Here is a 17,905-nt window from a genome sequence, read left to right as displayed (position 1 = left end):
GAATAATAAAATCTTATATTTGTTGGTCGTATAGTGTATTCTTTTTTTTTCTTACTTTGCTCTTCTTTAAAATGTTACGTCGTCACTTCTTTTCCTGAAATTTTTGACTCTGATTTTCTTCCTGTCTGTAACTTCTTCCTTTCTTTATATTCTTTATTTTCCAAAATAAGATTTTTTTCTTTTTTCTACCTTTCTTTATTTTAAAGTTTATTTTAAAGTTAAAACTCCATTGTATCAATTTCCACTCTATAAATATTTTTAATATGATACCTCGCTTTTTTCTTAATATCCTTTAAACTATAGTCTCACGTTTGCGAATTGTGAGAAAGGAAAGGAAAGGAAAATTGCCCGCGCCTATGAGGCAAACATAAATTTGGGAATTATTAATATCCGGCAGAGAGAAATAGAGGTTTTTATTGACACTAAGCTTATTTTATTATATTGCTTGAGTATATAGATATATAAATGCATAAAAGAGGGAAGTTGAAAACGTGGATATCTTCAAAGTTTCTGACTTGTCACTTTCCATAGTTAAGCCCCTCGTTGGTTTGTGTTGTTTGTGGTCGGCAATACCCTGCGGTTGTTCATGTTGCAAGTTAACCCCGAAAAACCGGCTGTTAACTTCCACGAAACGTATCATTTGGGGTCTTCTCAATGATGTGATTGCGGGCGATGAAATCCATTACTTGCCATATATGTGCGGTGGAAATGATTTACACCTTATGGCCAGTAAATTAATGCGCCTTTAGTAGGTGCTACTTTCGCAATCTGCTGGTGGTGGTTGCGCGCCTCTCTCAGAAAAGAAAGCGAATCGCGAAATATCAATTACTTTCTTTTAGCAGAGCAGCAAGTGAAACAAAAAATCAGTGTGAGAACAGAGCAGAACATTCATTTTTGCATCAAATTTTCTTACTTTGGGAAAATTTTCATTGGATTCTATATTGGGACTTCAGGTTGGGAAATCGGATCGAGTTTTGACGCAAACATTGCCTAATCCAACTCCCAATCCACAGGGCTCGAACCAATTAAAGTATTTAAAAATACGGATTTACGAACCAAAAATTAAAAATTACGGAACAATTACTGACAAAATTATAAGTCCGAGTCAAATAAGAGAACATTTTGATTAAAAGTATAAATTAAATTTTTTATAATAATTAAAGAAGGCCCAGTGATAAAATCATTTATTGAAAATGCATTTTCAATAATTGACATTGTGGCGAAGAATTTTATTAAAATTTAAAAGAAAATCATTAAATTCCTCTCAGAATTTTATTACAATTTTTTAAAATAATTCAATTAATTCAAAAAATTATACTAAAATATTGAAATCAAATTGAATTCTTTTAAACAATTTTATTAGAATTTTGGCTAAATAATTAAATTCTTTTGAAGAATTTCTTTAAGTTCTTTGAAAATAATGTAGTTTTTTTTAATAATTTTAATTGAATTGTTTAAATACAAAAATAAATAATTTGTTGAATAATTGAATGTTTCTTAAAATTCAATTCCCATAAAGAATCGTTATCAACAAATTTTCAAATAATTGAATTCTATCAACGAATTGCAATAAAATTTTTAAGAATAATTACATTTTTTGAGAACTTTGATTAAAATTGTATTACAAAAATAATTGAAATTCTGCAATAAGTTTTATTATTTGTGAAAATAATTGAAACCCTTAGAAGAATTTTATTACTTTTGAATAATATTGAATTTTTGCGAAGAATATTATTACTCTTGAAAATAATTGAATTTCTGCAATAATTTGTAACTTTTACAAAATTGAATTTTTTTCTTGTTTTTAACTAAACATCTTCTATAAATTCATTATTTTTAATAATTTTTGAAAAAGTTCTTTAAGAATTTTCAACTTTATTTATTTACAATTAAATTTTACAAAATTTCAATTATTCGTAAATTCTTCAATTAATTCCACAGAATTGTTAGTTAAAAATATGAAAAATTCAAATTTTCAAAGATTTTAATTTAAAACCTTTTCAAAATTCAATTATTTCTAAAAATTTACGCTCTAATAATGCTTTTAAAATTCAATTACAAAATATAAAATTTGAACTGAAATTTATTTTTAAAACAATGTTTATGTAAAAATTCTACTAGAATTCAATTATTTAAAAACAAACAAACAATGTATTGAATAATTGCATGTTTCTTAAAATTGAAATCTCATAAAGAATTTTATCTATAAATTTTTAAATAACTGAATTCTTTTGACGAATTTTAATAAAATTTTTAAGAATTTTTTTGAGTAATTCGATTAAAATTGTATAAAAATTAATTGAAATTCTGAAAAAAGTTTTATTATTTATAAAAATAATTGAATTTCTAAAAAGAATTTTTTTTAAATTTTGAAATTAATTAAATTTTTGAGAATTTTATTATTTATGAAGATAGGTAATTGAAATTATGACGAGAATTTAAAAAAATTTTTGAACATAATTGAATTTCTGCGAAGAGTTTTATTATATTTTTTTAAATAATTGAATTCCTGTGAATATTTTATTATTTATGAAAATAATTTTTTGATTTTTTTCGAAATATTTTATGAAAATTAAATTTTAAGTAATTGAATTTCTGAAAAAAAATTTTTATTTTTATGATAACAATTGAATGTTTGCGAAGAATTTTATCAAAATTTTGTATAAATAATATAATTCTTATAGGACATTTTATTAAAGTAGGAGATATTCAAAATAATTGTTTAGAGAATAATTTTACTTAAAAATTCCAGAAATAATTAAAATTTTAATAAAGTTGCGCTTACAATTTTTATAAATAACTGAATTTCAAAAGGCTTCAATTTTAAATATTAGAAAATTTTAATTTCAAATAATTTTCTTTAAAAATTCCACAACAATTTTTTGGCAAATTTTTATTAAAATTTTTTTGATATTAGCAAAAATTTTGAATATAGAATATAATTTTGTAAAATTGAATTGTAAATAAATATATTTAAGACATAGTTTAGGTGAACTTTTGTTCTCTCTTGGAATAATTGAATTCTCAAAGAGCTTTTTCAAAAATTATCAAAACTAATTGAACTCAAAAGGTCTCAATTTGAAATTTTGGAAAATTTAAAATTCAAAAAATTTTAATTGAAAATTCTGAAAAAATTAAATTTTGAAAACTTTTCTTTCAAATTTTTTTGAAGTCCGTTAAATTTTTAAATTTATATTTAATAAACAAATTTTTTAACAATTGAAATTTTGTAAAATTGAATTGTAAATAAATGGATTCTTTGATTATTTATTTATTTTATAAATAATTGAATTCTCAATTACCTTTTTCAAAAATTATTCAAAAAATAATTGTATTCATAAGATAAGATTTCAATTAAAAATTATAGGAAATTTAAAATGCAAGTAATTCTAATTAAAAATTCTGAAGAAGTTGGTTTTTGAAAATTTTGGATTCAAATTTGGAAATCAGTTAAACTTTTTAATATATATTTAATTGGAAAATTTTCTAATATTTTTTATTCATTGAATATATTTATTGTTTTAATTTATTTAAAATTATTTTACTATTAAAATAATTTTAAATAGCGGAGTAGTTTAAAATTTTTGGAAAACATATTTATACTAAATGGAGAGACGATTTAAAAAAACGAAATTTAATTGACGTGGTAAAATAATTGAAGGATAAGACGAAGATAATATTTATAAAAAAAAAGAGTCGATGAAAGAAGCGTTTAAAAAGATGATCTCCTAAAACAGGTTCATTAAACTTGTTGATTTATTGGTGAATGAATGAGGTGAAATATCTTGTAAAGGCCACGAAATACGTACTTATTTTAAATGAGGTAGAGATTTGAAGTGGGCAGAAGGGAAGACAATAGTCTTTTGCGGGAAAGAGAATATCGTTAGCGCGAAGAGACCACAACACTCACGTGAATGCGTGTGGGTGTTTTATAATGAGGGGAAATAATCCTAATGAACGTAAAAATAATCCTTGAACCATGGTCAATATTATCCAGTAACAAGGAACCAATGCCACCATCATGTCGAAAAATATTTATATAGAAATTTTTATTTATTTATTTTTTTTTGTTTGCAAAAAGTTTGAAAAAAAGAAGAAAAAAAATATCAATATAAGAACAATGGAAGAGAAAGGCTTCTCAAAAGTATTTCTTTAAAATAATGAAACCTATCGTTATGTCCAGATCATTTCAAATAACTGACGTTTCATTATAATATATTTAAAAATAACCGTAATTATTAGCGGCGTATTATCTCGTGATAAATTACCCACACGATTAATTAAAACAATTTATCGAAAATCTTTTAATGTCTTATTAAAATTATTTTTCTGTATTTTTCGCATTTGATTACAATGCTTCTTATATGACCTCTCGATGTATTTTCTCATTCTGCAAATTAGTTGACGTCAATTTTATATAGAAATTTAATTTACATTATTTAAAACTTTTATTTTGAAATTTTATTTAAAAATTGTAGGTATTTAATTGAAGATTTTAATTAATGTTCTGGAAATTTAAGAAGGAGCTAGGAATAGGAATTACAGAAGAAAATTTAATTTTAAACACAATTTTTTCGATAGTAAAACTTTGCAGATGAGACCTGTAGAAGCATATGTTCAATAATTACCCCAGTGTGGGGGTAATTCAGATTTAGATAGTAAACTATTGATTCAATTATTCCTGTTATATTTTTAAATTTAAACATTTCGAACACTTGAAAAGTCTTTTTATTTTTAAACTTGTTTAAAAAATCATAAATTGTTTTGAAAAAAAAGAAAAATGTGTTCCTTTGGAAATTATTGTTCGATGTTTAGAGTACGTATATTGCGGTAGGTCATGTGCTTCATTGGCATTTTAAATAGAACATTATCGTTTTACAAGTCCAAGGATGGATTGCGAAAAATTTGGTTTATTTTAACGAGATAAGATTCAAAAATATTTTCCAATTTCATGCCAAGGTGTCGAAAATAAACGGGATGTTATTTTAGCCCCTGGACGAAGTATACGAATCAGTCACATTCCAGTGTTGAGTAGGTCATGGCTCATATATCGTCATTTCTCTCATCTTGTTTTGTATTTAATAATAATAATATGTAATATCACTTAGAAATTTTTGAAGGTCCTCTCCACTACCATAAACAATCATTAGTCAAAGAAATGTCAAAACAAATTTTTCAAAAAGTTGTTGAATTTTAAATAAGGGGATGGTTTCCTTTTCTTAATTTGATGACTATAACAGGGCTCGAACTAGGTCCGTAAATCCTGTAAAAGTCTGTTTTTTTAAAAAAAGGTCCGCAAAGTCCGTAATTTCATTCAAAAAAGATGAAAAGTTCGTAAATTGTACAATATACTTTGGATAATTTTAAAGAAATTACAAATGATTGCAGAAATTCAATTATTTTCAAAAGAAATAAAATTCTTCGCAAAAATTCAATTATGTTCAGAAATTTTCAAAAATTCTCATAAAAATTTCAATTATTTTTAGAAATAATTAAATTCTTCTCCGAAATTTAATTATTTTCAAAAATTTTCCTCAATTCAATGATTTTCAATATCTACTATTTTTATAAAATTTTACAAAAGAATTCAATTATTTAAAAAAATTTTTAATAAAATTCTACACAAACTTTTAATTATTTTCAGAAAATAACAAAAATTTCACAGGAATTTAATTATTTACAAATTTTTTTATAAATTTTTTCGCAATCATTCAATTATTTTCATAAATAATTACATTTTTACGGGGATTCAATAATTTTCGTAAATAATAAAATTCTTTTTAGGAATTCAATTATTTTCATAAATAATAAAACTCATTGCAGAATTTTAATTATTTTTAATACAATTTTAATCGAATTCCTCGAAAAATTTTTTAAAAATTTACTTAAAATTCGTCAAAAGAATTCCATTATTCAAAAATATATTAATAAAATTCTTTATGAGAATTTGATTTTAAGAAATGTGCAATTATTCAATAAATTGTTATTTTTGTATTTAAATAATTGAATTCTAGTAGAATTTTATTAAATTTAAAAATAAATTTCAGTTCAAATTTTAGATTATAATTGAATTTTAAAAGCATTAGAGCGTAAATTTTAGAAATAATTGAATTTTGAAAAGGTTTCAGATTAAAATCTTTGAAAATTTAAATTTTTCATATTTTTAACTAACAATTCTGTGGAATTAATTTTTTTTGAGAAACTTCTATTTATGAGAAATGAATATGAAAATAATTTGAAATGAATTCAATTATTTCTAAAAATTTACTCTCTTATGCTTTTAAAATTCAATTATAATATAAAATTTAAACTGAATTTTATTTTTAAATCATTGTTTATGAAAAAATTCTACTAAAATTCAATGATTTAAATACAAAAATAACAATTTATTGAATAATTGCATGTTTCTTCAAATTGAATTCTCATAAATAATTTTATCTATAAATTTTTAATTAACCAAATTCTTTTGACGAATTGTAATAAAATTTTTAAGAATTTTTTCTAGGAATTTGACTAAAATTGTATTAAAAATAATTGAAATAATTCTGCGATAGGTTATTTATGAAAATAATTTAATTCCAAAAAAGGATTTTATTATTTACAAAAATAATTGAATCCCCGTAAACATTTTATTATTTATGAAAATAATTGAATTAAAAGTTTGTGTAGAATTTTATTAAATTTTGTTTGAAATAATTGAATTCTTTTGGAAAATTTTATGAAAATAGTAGATATTGAAAATCATTGATTTGAAGAAAATTTTTGAAAATAATTGAATTTTGGAGAAGAATTAAATTATTTCTAAAGATAATTGAAATTTTGAGGAGAATTTAAAAAAAATTTTGAACATAATAAATTGAATTTCTGCGTAGAATTTTATTACTTTTGAAAATAATTGAATAGTTTAATTCAATTAAATAGTTTTTAAATTAATTATATATGAAGTATTTAAATCCCTTTCTTCGTCTTTCTGCATTTGCTTTTATGCTTTCTCTCCTGAAAAGAAAGAATTAAAAAGAGTAATTGATAAGTGGAATATGTTATTCTTACACGTAGGTATGTATATATATTTTGACGGAAGGGATCATTTTCGTGTAAAAGGTAGTTAGCACAGCTTCCTAAAGGAATGTTGTTCGCGTTTTATACACACATGTACATGAACGAGAGGATAGGACAACGACAACGACGACTACGACGACGACACTCGTGAGCAATGAAGTTCACGTAGTGGCGTGTTTTGCGGAAAACATGAATAAAACTCACTTAGCCAGTTGTATATAGCTATATAGTTTATATACATATATATATATATATATATATATATACAAAGGGACTGCTTTCGTGCCAACAAGCAGAGACCTATTCGCTATATGTCTTCCATAAAAGGTCTTGCCCGTAAATCTTGATGATTATACGACATTTTGCCAGCAGGACAAGAGAAGTTCTGTCATTTTGAGAAATTCTATTTTTGCCACGCCACGCATTGTCAAATGTGTCATATCTCTCTTTAATTTCCCTTCACGAATTAATATATATATACGTATCCGTTTTCGCTTCATTACAATTCAAATAGCAAAGAAAATGGCAAATTTGATAATTATTATTATTTTCCAATTAAAATTTTCAAAAATTTCTAATTTGGTTACTAATTTTATTAGTAAATAAAATCAGTTACAAAGTATTTCTAATTCTAAATTTAAATATATTTAGATTTTGAGGGAAGAAATTTTTTTTTGCAATTAAAATAAACATTGAATGAATTTATTAAAAAGTTGCGCTATTAAATATTATTGAACTTAAACTCGTGGGTAGTAAGAAAAATATTTGATTTTAGTACATTTATGAAATTTATAAAGATATTTATTCGCCAATAATTTACTGTAATATCGATATAAAATTTCTAATTGAATCTCTTAAATATTAAACTCGATATTGAATTTTAACCATTTTAATACTTTATTAAATATTAATCGAGAAAATTAAAATTAGAATATCGGCTTTTTTCTATAATATCTTATTTAGTTATGGGAGAACTCTACTAGTTGCTTTTTCTGCATGATAAAATTGTAAAAGTTTCTCCTTCTCGATTATTAAATTTTTCTATATTTCCATCTATATTTCGAGAAGGAAGAAATTAAAAAAAAATTGAAGAAATATTTTCTCGCAGATTTTGCTGTCAAGTATAATCTTGTAACGAATAGTGGATTAAATTTACCAGGAAAAATGCAATTATTTTTTAATAAATAGGAAATTCATTCATTGATAGAATTTTCCTTAAGTCATATTTTTAATAGGTTTTATTTTAATTTCTCCAAGATGAAAATAAATTTAGAAATAAATTTTCCAGTTCTCGAATTTTTTCAAATTTAAAAACTCTTAATTCACAATTAATTTTAAAACACCATTCTAGAATAACATTCTAAAACACATTCTAGAATAACTTTCCTAAGTAACTTAAATAATTTTTTTAAAGTTATTCCATTAAATTATTATTTTTAATTAGCTTAGAAATGAATTCAGCTGAAAACAGTTGCAGTTATCAGAAATAATGAAATTCCGAAATGTAAAAAAATAATTCATTTAGGTTAAAGTTTAAAAAAATTTCACTTGTTGTGAAGCAATTAATAATAAATAAAATTAAAATTTTAATTCATTTGCTTATAGATAGTGGAATTTTTTCAGAAAAAATTTTATTAAAAAATTTACAAATTATTTGAAAATTTTGTGAAATTTTATTTTAAATTAATTAAGTTTTTAAAATAATTTCATTGAAGATTTAAAAAAAATCGAAATTTCAAAGAATTTTAATTTATGTAAATAATTCAACTTCCAAAGAGTTTGAATTAAAATGTTCATTAGTAATTTATTTTTAAAAAGATTTACATTTTTTTTTAAACATTGAATTTTCGAAAAAAATTGTATTTAAAATTATGAAAAATATTGTTTTTAAAATATTACCATTTTATTTTTTTTACAGATAATTGAATTTTAATAAACAAGTAATTGAACATTTTTGAAATAATTGAAATTTGAAAATAATGTTTTTTTAAGAATTTAAATTAAAAATTTGAAAAATAATTGAATTAAACAAAGAATTCTTTTAATTTTTTAAAATAATCTTCCCTGTTCATATTTGTAATTGATAATCTCATTAATTCAATTTAATAAAAATGTATTAATACTAATTGAATTTCTGCAAAGAATTTTACTATTTATAAAAGTAATTGAATCCTTCCAAACAATGTACTTAATAAAGTTTAATAAAAATTTAATTTGCTGAAGAAATAAATATCAATTATTTGAACATTCAGAAATTTGAAATTATAAAAATTTAAGAGAAGTCCAATAATTATAATTATTAAATAATAATATCACTTTTAGAAGCAAAATATTTATTAAAATCTTTAAAAGAGGGACTTTATATTTTAAAAATAAAATTATAATTACGGTGACTAACTATTCTTTAAGTTAACAAATTTAATTATTTTCAGTTGAATTTCACAAAATTTCTATTAATTCGATAATTTTTTATAAATTCATTTACATATCATATTTGAATCAGTGAATGATTTTTTACTATCAGAATAATTATTTTTAACTAATTTTTCCCAGTTTGGCATAAAATTCCTGGCTGTTCCCGGTCAAATTGAATTCCCGGCTATTTCCCGGATTTCACGGTTTGTAGACACCCTGAAAGTTATATTTTTGGAAATGTAATTTAATTTCGATTTTGACTTTCATTTTGACAGATTTTTACTTTCTCTTTCAATTTTATTTTGACTTTATATTTTCCTTTTTATTTTTCAGATTGTTATTGTCATTTTCAATCAAACTGAAAGTGGAAATAAAAATTCGTCAAACTGAAAGTGAAAGTAAAAATAAAAATCTATGAAAGTGACAGTGTAAATAAAAATATATCCCAATGTAAAAAAGAAGGTAGAACTATCTATCAAAGTGAAAGTGAGAGTAAAAATGAAATAACATAATCGACCCCAAGGAAAAGCAAAAATATATTTTTCGTCAAAAAAAATTTTTTTTTTGAAGAACAAAATAAAAATATTTTACAATGTTTTTGTTTAATAATTACCCCGCGGTTGGCGAATATAATAAAGAAGGAATTTTGAAAGAAAATTGTTATGTTTTGTGTTATATAATTATATACAATAAAATATTAATGTTGATTGTAAAGTGAAATTGCGATGAATGGAAATGATTTGGCAGTTGGTTTATGAGTCAGTTTTATAAGTATATATACATATATACTTATATATCATATCTGATTTCTGCAAATCTACGATTTGCAACGAGACAATATTGTTCGAGAAAATGCGGTGTAAGTGACCGCAGATATATAAATGCATTTATTGTGATTTATGTCAATGGTCTATTTGCTTTCATAAGAGCACGACAATGTCTAATATGTCACGGATTTATCGGAAATAATCTTTTGTCAAAATAAATAACTAATTTAAAGCGGTTAAATTTTTTATTTTTTCGTTTCTCTCTGTATGTGTACTTTTTTTTCATCTCTTTTCTTTTCCTTTTAATTTTCATTGATGCTTTCGATAAGAATCGTCTGTGAGCACTGTCGCTTCAATTACGCAAATGTAAATCTCGATAAATTGCGAAAGGGGGCCGGACATAAACTATAGGAACTTATTCCGCACGAAGAAATACACCTACACACGAGGTTTTATAAAACACATATACCTATATGTATATAGCAAACGATCGAGTTGAAAGGCTGCTACCGCAAAAGCAAAGCAATCATTATTATCATGGGGGTCGATGATGCTGATAATATTTAAAGAAACATTTATAAAAATTTAACCATATGTACAATTGTCAACGACAACGACAACGACAACGACGATGCAAAATCCATAATATAGAAAGTATAGTCGCGAACTTTGTATGTGACTTTCTTTGATCGAGATTGTGGAAATGTTCAACCGCAATGGGAAGAAAGTTGGATTTAGTCTTTAGAAATTTTATTGAGTCAATTATTTTCAAAGGAAGACATGTTACTGCGCTTGTTTTGCCTGTTTACTTTATGACTCTCGTGTACTGTCTTTATGGAAAACGGAAATTGTTTTCAACAGAATTATGGGGATAATTATTAAATGAAAGAGTCTATAAAACATGTCAAAATCAATTATTGTTGCGGAAAAATCCAAATCTATATTTCTTTTTCCAAGCTAGATAAAATCGATTGTTTCTTCTTTATTCAACTTTTCTTTTGAAAAATTAAATTTTCTTTTTATGCAGAATTTCGACAAATTATAGTAATTCCCATAGTCAAAAAATTCTTGTAAAATAAAAATTTTACTATGGAATAATTCTATAGAAGATTCTACCGACTCTACGGATTCAACGTGAAAAAAAATAGTAAATATTTTATAGAAGTTCACTAGAACAATTCTGTAGATTTTCTAAATGGATATAAAATATTAGACAGAAAGTCACACAATTATTTTTTTTATAAATATTAATTAATTGTCATTAACTATATTAATCTTTGTATTCTTTCATTCATTCTGTCCGCAGTTTGAAGTTAAATTCATGATTTTCATGATGATTGAAAAATTTAAAACAACGATGATTAACAAATAAAATCCATTTCGTTAGAAAATTTTTCTTCTTTTTATTTATAAAAAATAGAAAATTGTCAAAGAATTATGATTAAGAAATAGGAAATAGAAAACCCCATTTTATGCGTAATTTTTATTTCTCAATAAAAATATTGTTCACAAACTCATTCTTTTACTTTATGGAGAAAAAAAACATTACATATTCCCGTTTCTTAATATTTGTTGAAGAAAATTTTCAATTTTTAATTTTCATAAGGAAATAATTTACATAATTTCTATTTCTCAATTACAATTGTTTTAATAAAATTCAGTTTTTTTAAAATAAAGGAAAAAAATGTTTATAAATTCTATTTGTCAATTACAAATTTTGAAAATGAAAATTTTTGAATTTTTAGAAAATTAAGGAAAAAATTTTACTGAAAAAAATGTTCTGTTACATTTATTTAGAAATTTCTTTAATTGCAAAATTATTCAACATCAATAACTTCTTATTTAAATAAATATTTTATTATTCTTATTTTTCCATAGGAATCAAGATTTTCAAAAATTTTCTAATTCAAACCTTTTTGAAATTAAAGAACTTTAAAAACATTGATATAAAAAATGAAGATATCGATTGCTCCGAGTCGAAGACTCAGAGTGATCGATTTCTTCATTTTTTATAATAATTAAAGATGTTACTGTAACTTCTTAAAAATTATTTTCATATTCAATTATAATTTAAAATTTTTAACTAAAATTCATTTTTAAATCGATTTTTATTAGAAAATTCGACGAGAATTCAATTATTTAAATACAAAAGTAAATTATTTATTGAATAATTTAATGTTTCTTATATTGAAATGAGGAAAATTTTTGAAAATAATTGAATTTTGTGATAAAAATATTGTTATAATAATATTGACAAATTTAACTAATTTTAGGAGATTTTGAATTATTAAAATTTTTCAAATATTTAAGTTCTTTAAAATTTCTAATTAAATTCATTCCAAGTTGAAAGTTTATAAAATTTCAAATTAAAACCAAATTAAAAACAATGTAGTAAATGTAAACAAATACGATTTTTTTAGCTGATACAATTAATGAAACGAAACGATTTAAAGAAATTTTCTAAAATAATTTTCTTCTTCTTTATATAAATATATAATACGAAGGTCTTGATACGTGGTCCATAAAGATGAGGAAAGGGGTGGAGATGGAAAATAATACATCACTGCAATAAACGATTTACAATGTTGAGATTGATCGCACGCGTCATTGCAGTTGGTCTAGGAGAATTAATCTTCATTAGAGAGGCAGTATAACAGTGACGTTAGTTTGCGGTTGTTTTTCATTTCTCTGCAATTTTTCTCCTTTGCCAAAGTTTCTAAAAAATAATTTCCCTCTTTTTGTTCGTGATTTGTCTCTTATCAATATTTATATTCTTCTATGCCGAGATATTAAACAGTGATCGGAACGTCAATCCCTTTCAAGGACGATTTATAAAAGATGAATGGCTTATCGTAAATGAAATGCGCTTTAAATGATTTGCAATATTGTCTCATTTCAAAAATGAAACAACTAAACAAGAAAAAAAAGACAGAAACAAATTAATTTTTTCTAGAATTTTTAACTCAAAAATTCTTCTCTAAATCAATTATTTTTAATAATTTTCAGTAAAATCAAGGAAGTACTTTGAAAATTTTAAATTATTCAAAAAATATAATTTAAAATTTAATTGATTTCAATTCAAATTAACGAAATTTCAATAATTTGAAAAACTTATAGAAAAATTTAAGACACTTTACAGGAATATTTTTGTCTATATATAGTTATTTATCGTACGTTGAAAATCAAGATGCGTACACAGGAATTTATAAAATTTTCATTAATTAATTTCATAAAATTATTGAAGTACAGAAATATTTAAACTTAAAAAATTAATATAAGAGATTAAAAATTAAATAACTATAATTAATAATAATTGTCTTCAACAATTTGCATAGAGAAATATTTTTTCCCCAAAAATTGAGGGGCCGGATGTATCAACTGCCTCTACGCTCGAACGTGTTGTCTGTCTCTTTTTTCGCAAGATAAGATGTCGGAAAAAGTATCTGAAATTCCGAAGTCAATGAAAAGCAAAAATAAAAATTGTTCTCAATAGAGCTTATATAAATACACATTTTTTATTAAGAAAATTTTGTTCTGTGACTTTTATTTTTCTTGATAAAAAATAAAAACTAAATTTTTCCACCGGGTTAAAATAATTAAATTTTAATACTCAACTCGTGATATTTTGTTAACCAATGAAGCAAAATAGTTGTAACTTCACATACCTTCGTAGAAAACCTCGCTGATTCCAGCGAAATGATTAAAATAATAAAAAAGTATAATTTGTTAATAGTTTTTAGCTGCAAAGTAAGTATTGTCGTGACACGTGTTTTAGAAACTTTGAACGAAAAAACATTGCGATGAAGTTTCGAATTTAAAAAATTTTTTTATTCTAACTTGTTAAGTAGTATTTGATAAAGTTTTTCTGAAAATATTGCTTTCTTTAACCGATAACTATACTTTCTACAACAGTTTGTTTAAAAAGACGTCAGCGCGCTACGAGATGTTTCGCAGCGCAGCACTCGCAAGTAAACGAATACATTGATTCCCAAGTTGTTTGTTTGGAACAGATTGAGACTATTTTAGTTTATTCATTTCATTACTGAAAAGAAATACCAGTAACTTATTTTATTGAAAAAACAGTAAGTTTCGATGATTTAGGAAGCTGCTCTCTTGCTAAAAAAGTTGGAATTACGAAGGAAAAAATTAATGATTTAAAGGCGTTATTGAGTTTTGTATCTCCTGAGTCGCGGCAGTTTTTTGCAACTTACTTAAAACAAGTAGGAGTTAAATCTACAAAGGAAGATTAGAAATTTGCAATAAACTTTGATAATTGAATTTGATCGTTTAAATAAACAGAATTTTGGATATTTCTGTAAACTATAAAAATCTACGTATTAAAGGAACGAAACATTTTTATGCATAAATGTACACAGCGTACCAAACGAGAATATAATTTTATTAAAATTAAAAGAAAAACGTCGTATTATCTTAAAGAACATTATTTTCTTATTAAAAATGTTTTATTTAAAAACTTGAAAAGGGTAAAAAACAAACCAAAGTTATGCATAATAATTCATTAGTTAGCGTCGTAAATGTTACAAAAATAAATGTAAATTAAATTACTCATTGTTTAGTTGTTACGTAACGTAAAAGTATTAAAATTGCCATAGACTAATATACGGTATAAGTAATCCAGTTACATTCTATGTATTACAATATTTTTATAACTCGAAATGTAAAATGTGTATTAAAAAATTTTTAGATTTATTTCAAATGTTTTGAAAATAATTATTATTTATATTATAAACCCTTTTTTCTCCTGTCAAAAACAATTATATAGACTTATATCAAAGGAGTTGTCGTTTACTTGCGAGTGCTGCGCTGCGAAACATCTCGTAGCGTGCTGACGTCTTTTTAAACAAACTGTTGTAGAAAGTATAGTTATCGGTTAAAGAAAGCAATATTTTCAGAAAAACTTTATCAAATACTACTTAACAAGTTAGAATAAAAAAATTTTTTAAATTCGAAACTTCATCGCAATGTTTTTTCGTTTAAAGTTTCTAAAACACGTGTCACGACAATACTTACTTTGCAGCTAAAAACTATTAACAAATTATACTTTTTTATTATTTTAATCATTTCGCTGGAATCAGCGAGGTTTTCTACGAAGGTATGTGAAGTTACAACTATTTTGCTTCATTGGTTAACAAAATATCACGAGTTGAGTATTAAAATTTAATTATTTTAACCCGGTGGAAAAATTTAGTTTTTATTTTTTATCAAGAAAAATAAAAGTCACAGAACAAAATTTTCTTAATAAAAAATGTGTATTTATATAAGCTCTATTGAGAACAATTTTTATTTTTGCTTTTCATTGACTTCGGAATTTCAGATACTTTTTCCGACATCTTATCTTGCGAAAAAAGAGACAGACAACACGTTCGAGCGTAGAGGCAGTTGATACATCCGGCCCCTCAATTACTGAACTATAAACATTATGTAAACTTTACTGTAAATGTAATTTTATTCAGAAACAAAGAATAACATTGAAAATTTTGATAAGTATAAACCGAATAGAAAAAAATTGACCCAAAAAAATTAAACAATAGAAAAAGGTAAAAAATCTAATAATTTTTTTTTTTACTTTTTTCAGAAATCGAAGCACAAGAAACTTGTAAATGGTTAAGAGCTGCAGGATTTCCGCAATATGCACAAATGTACGAAGGTGAGTCAAAAAAAAATGTTCTCTTCTTTTTTTCGGAAAAAATAATTCCCACCATCTATTTTCACAGTATTTCTTCATATCGACTTGTTTCTTATTTTAATTTTATTCAATTATTCCAGAAATTTTTTTCTTCCCTACTCGCGAATTATATACATACATTTAAAGGTATTTCTCACCAATATTTAAATTCTATTTCCATTTCTGTAAAATTGAATGATACAACCTGCATTTTAAGCATGCGGTGAGCAACCTGATTTGTTTGAGGCGAGTGTGAGACGAATGGCCTCCTCGCAGTGTAAGTTATAAATCGTAATATCGTGACTTCAAAGAGTCTATCTCTTTCTCTCTCTCTCTTTCTTTAACTATGTATTCCATTGGCTTTGAAATGAGGATTAGGCCAATGGGATACTTTCAAGAAAAGACTTGTTTACAATATTTCAATTTGGAGCAGAGCCAAAGATTTTAAACAATAATCTACTGAGCCAATTTTATATTTATTGACTTTTTTTTTGTTATTTTTCTCTTTTTTTTATTTCTTTTTTACCGCGAAGCTCTTCCGAATTATATCACTCTCTTAGATCATTAAAAAAAAGCGCAGTAGACGCTTATAAATTTATTTTCCAAACTGATTTCGTGGAAATCGGGCAAATGTATTTTTTCTACTCGAAAATATTAACGTTTCATTTCAAAAATTATTTATCCTAAATACTATTTATTAATGCTTTAAATTGTTTTTACTATTTTTATAATTATTTTCATTTTTTTTTATTAGTCGGAAGTAGAAATTGTTGAATCACTATTTATTTATTTATAGACGGGACAAGTCTGCTGTTTTTTTTATTAAACAACATAATATAAGTATATTTTTATTTTAGGTATTATTATTGTTAATAATATTATTACAATTATTTTACTAAATTTTATAAATTTATTCTTCCATTTTTGGTATCATATAATAATACATGAAATGTTGAATTAAAAAATGAAATTTTAAATTAAACCATTAAATTTCAAACCAACAAATTAAATTTTAATTTAGAAAATTTCATCTTCAACCCAAAATTACATTTCAAACTAAAAAAATGAAATGTTGAATTAAAAAATGAAATTTTAAATTAAAACATTAAATTTTAAACCAACAAACTAAATTTTAAATTAGAAAATTTCACCTTCAATCAAAAAATTACATTTCAAACTAAAAAAAATTAAATCTTGATTTAAAAAAAGAAATTTTAAACAAACAAATTAGATTAAAATTAAATAAAATTAATTAAAACTAACAAATTAAATGTTAAATAAAACATTAAATTTTAAACTAACAAATTGAATTTTAAATTAAAAAATTAAAATTTGAATTGAAAAATGGAATTTTAAATTAAAACATTAAATTTGAAACCAACAAATTAAATTTTAAATTAGAAAATTTCATCTTCAACTAAAACTAACTTATTTTAACTCTGAGTTATTAAAAACTTAAAATGTAAAAAAATTATGCTTCTTTTTGTCAATTTTTTACTATTTTAAAAGTGAATTTCAGTATAGATTAAATTTATTAAAATTTACTTTGGACGTAGTACACTTTACATTCCGAAAATAATAAAATTAGTAAACGGGACTTGGCTTTTTAATTTCAAATTTTAATTTTTTACTTCAATATTTAATTTTTTAGTTTGAAATGTAATTTTTTAGTTTAAGATGTAAAGAAATTTTTTGAGTTTTGGTTTTACTTAGTAAATAGAAGAAGTTACTTTATATTTCAATTTCTTTTTATTTTTAATGAAAAAATTGCGATATTAAAATCACAATTTTAGTTTTAAGAATCTATTTGCACTAGTAAATAAAAAAAAATAAATAAATAAATTACTAAAGAATAAGGTAAATAAAATGAATTCTTTTAAACAATATAGTGCGAAAATTACATATACATTTAACAGAGCAAACAAAAAAAAAATGTCAAAAAAAGAAAAAGAAAAAAGAAAAAACTGTAGATTCGAAA

General features: G+C 23.3%; 1 protein-coding gene across 3 annotated transcripts in view; it reads left to right on the top strand.

Annotated features, from left to right (window-relative positions):
• LOC122512227 (rho GTPase-activating protein 7) overlaps positions 1 to 17,905 on the top strand; it is a 317,373-nt gene that overhangs the window by 225,791 nt on the left and 73,677 nt on the right. For all 3 annotated transcript variants that reach the window (XM_043627954.1, XM_043627955.1, XM_043627956.1), the window contains one exon: positions 15,838 to 15,909. In XM_043627954.1, coding sequence (XP_043483889.1) covers positions 15,838 to 15,909 — 72 coding nt within the window. The remainder of the gene's footprint in view (positions 1 to 15,837; positions 15,910 to 17,905) is intronic.

This window comes from Leptopilina heterotoma, unplaced genomic scaffold (genome assembly GCF_015476425.1).
Source record: "Leptopilina heterotoma isolate Lh14 unplaced genomic scaffold, ASM1547642v1 Lhet_95, whole genome shotgun sequence".
NCBI classification, from domain to species: domain Eukaryota; kingdom Metazoa; phylum Arthropoda; class Insecta; order Hymenoptera; family Figitidae; genus Leptopilina; species Leptopilina heterotoma.
This window is presented reverse-complemented; position numbering and strand designations above follow the sequence as displayed.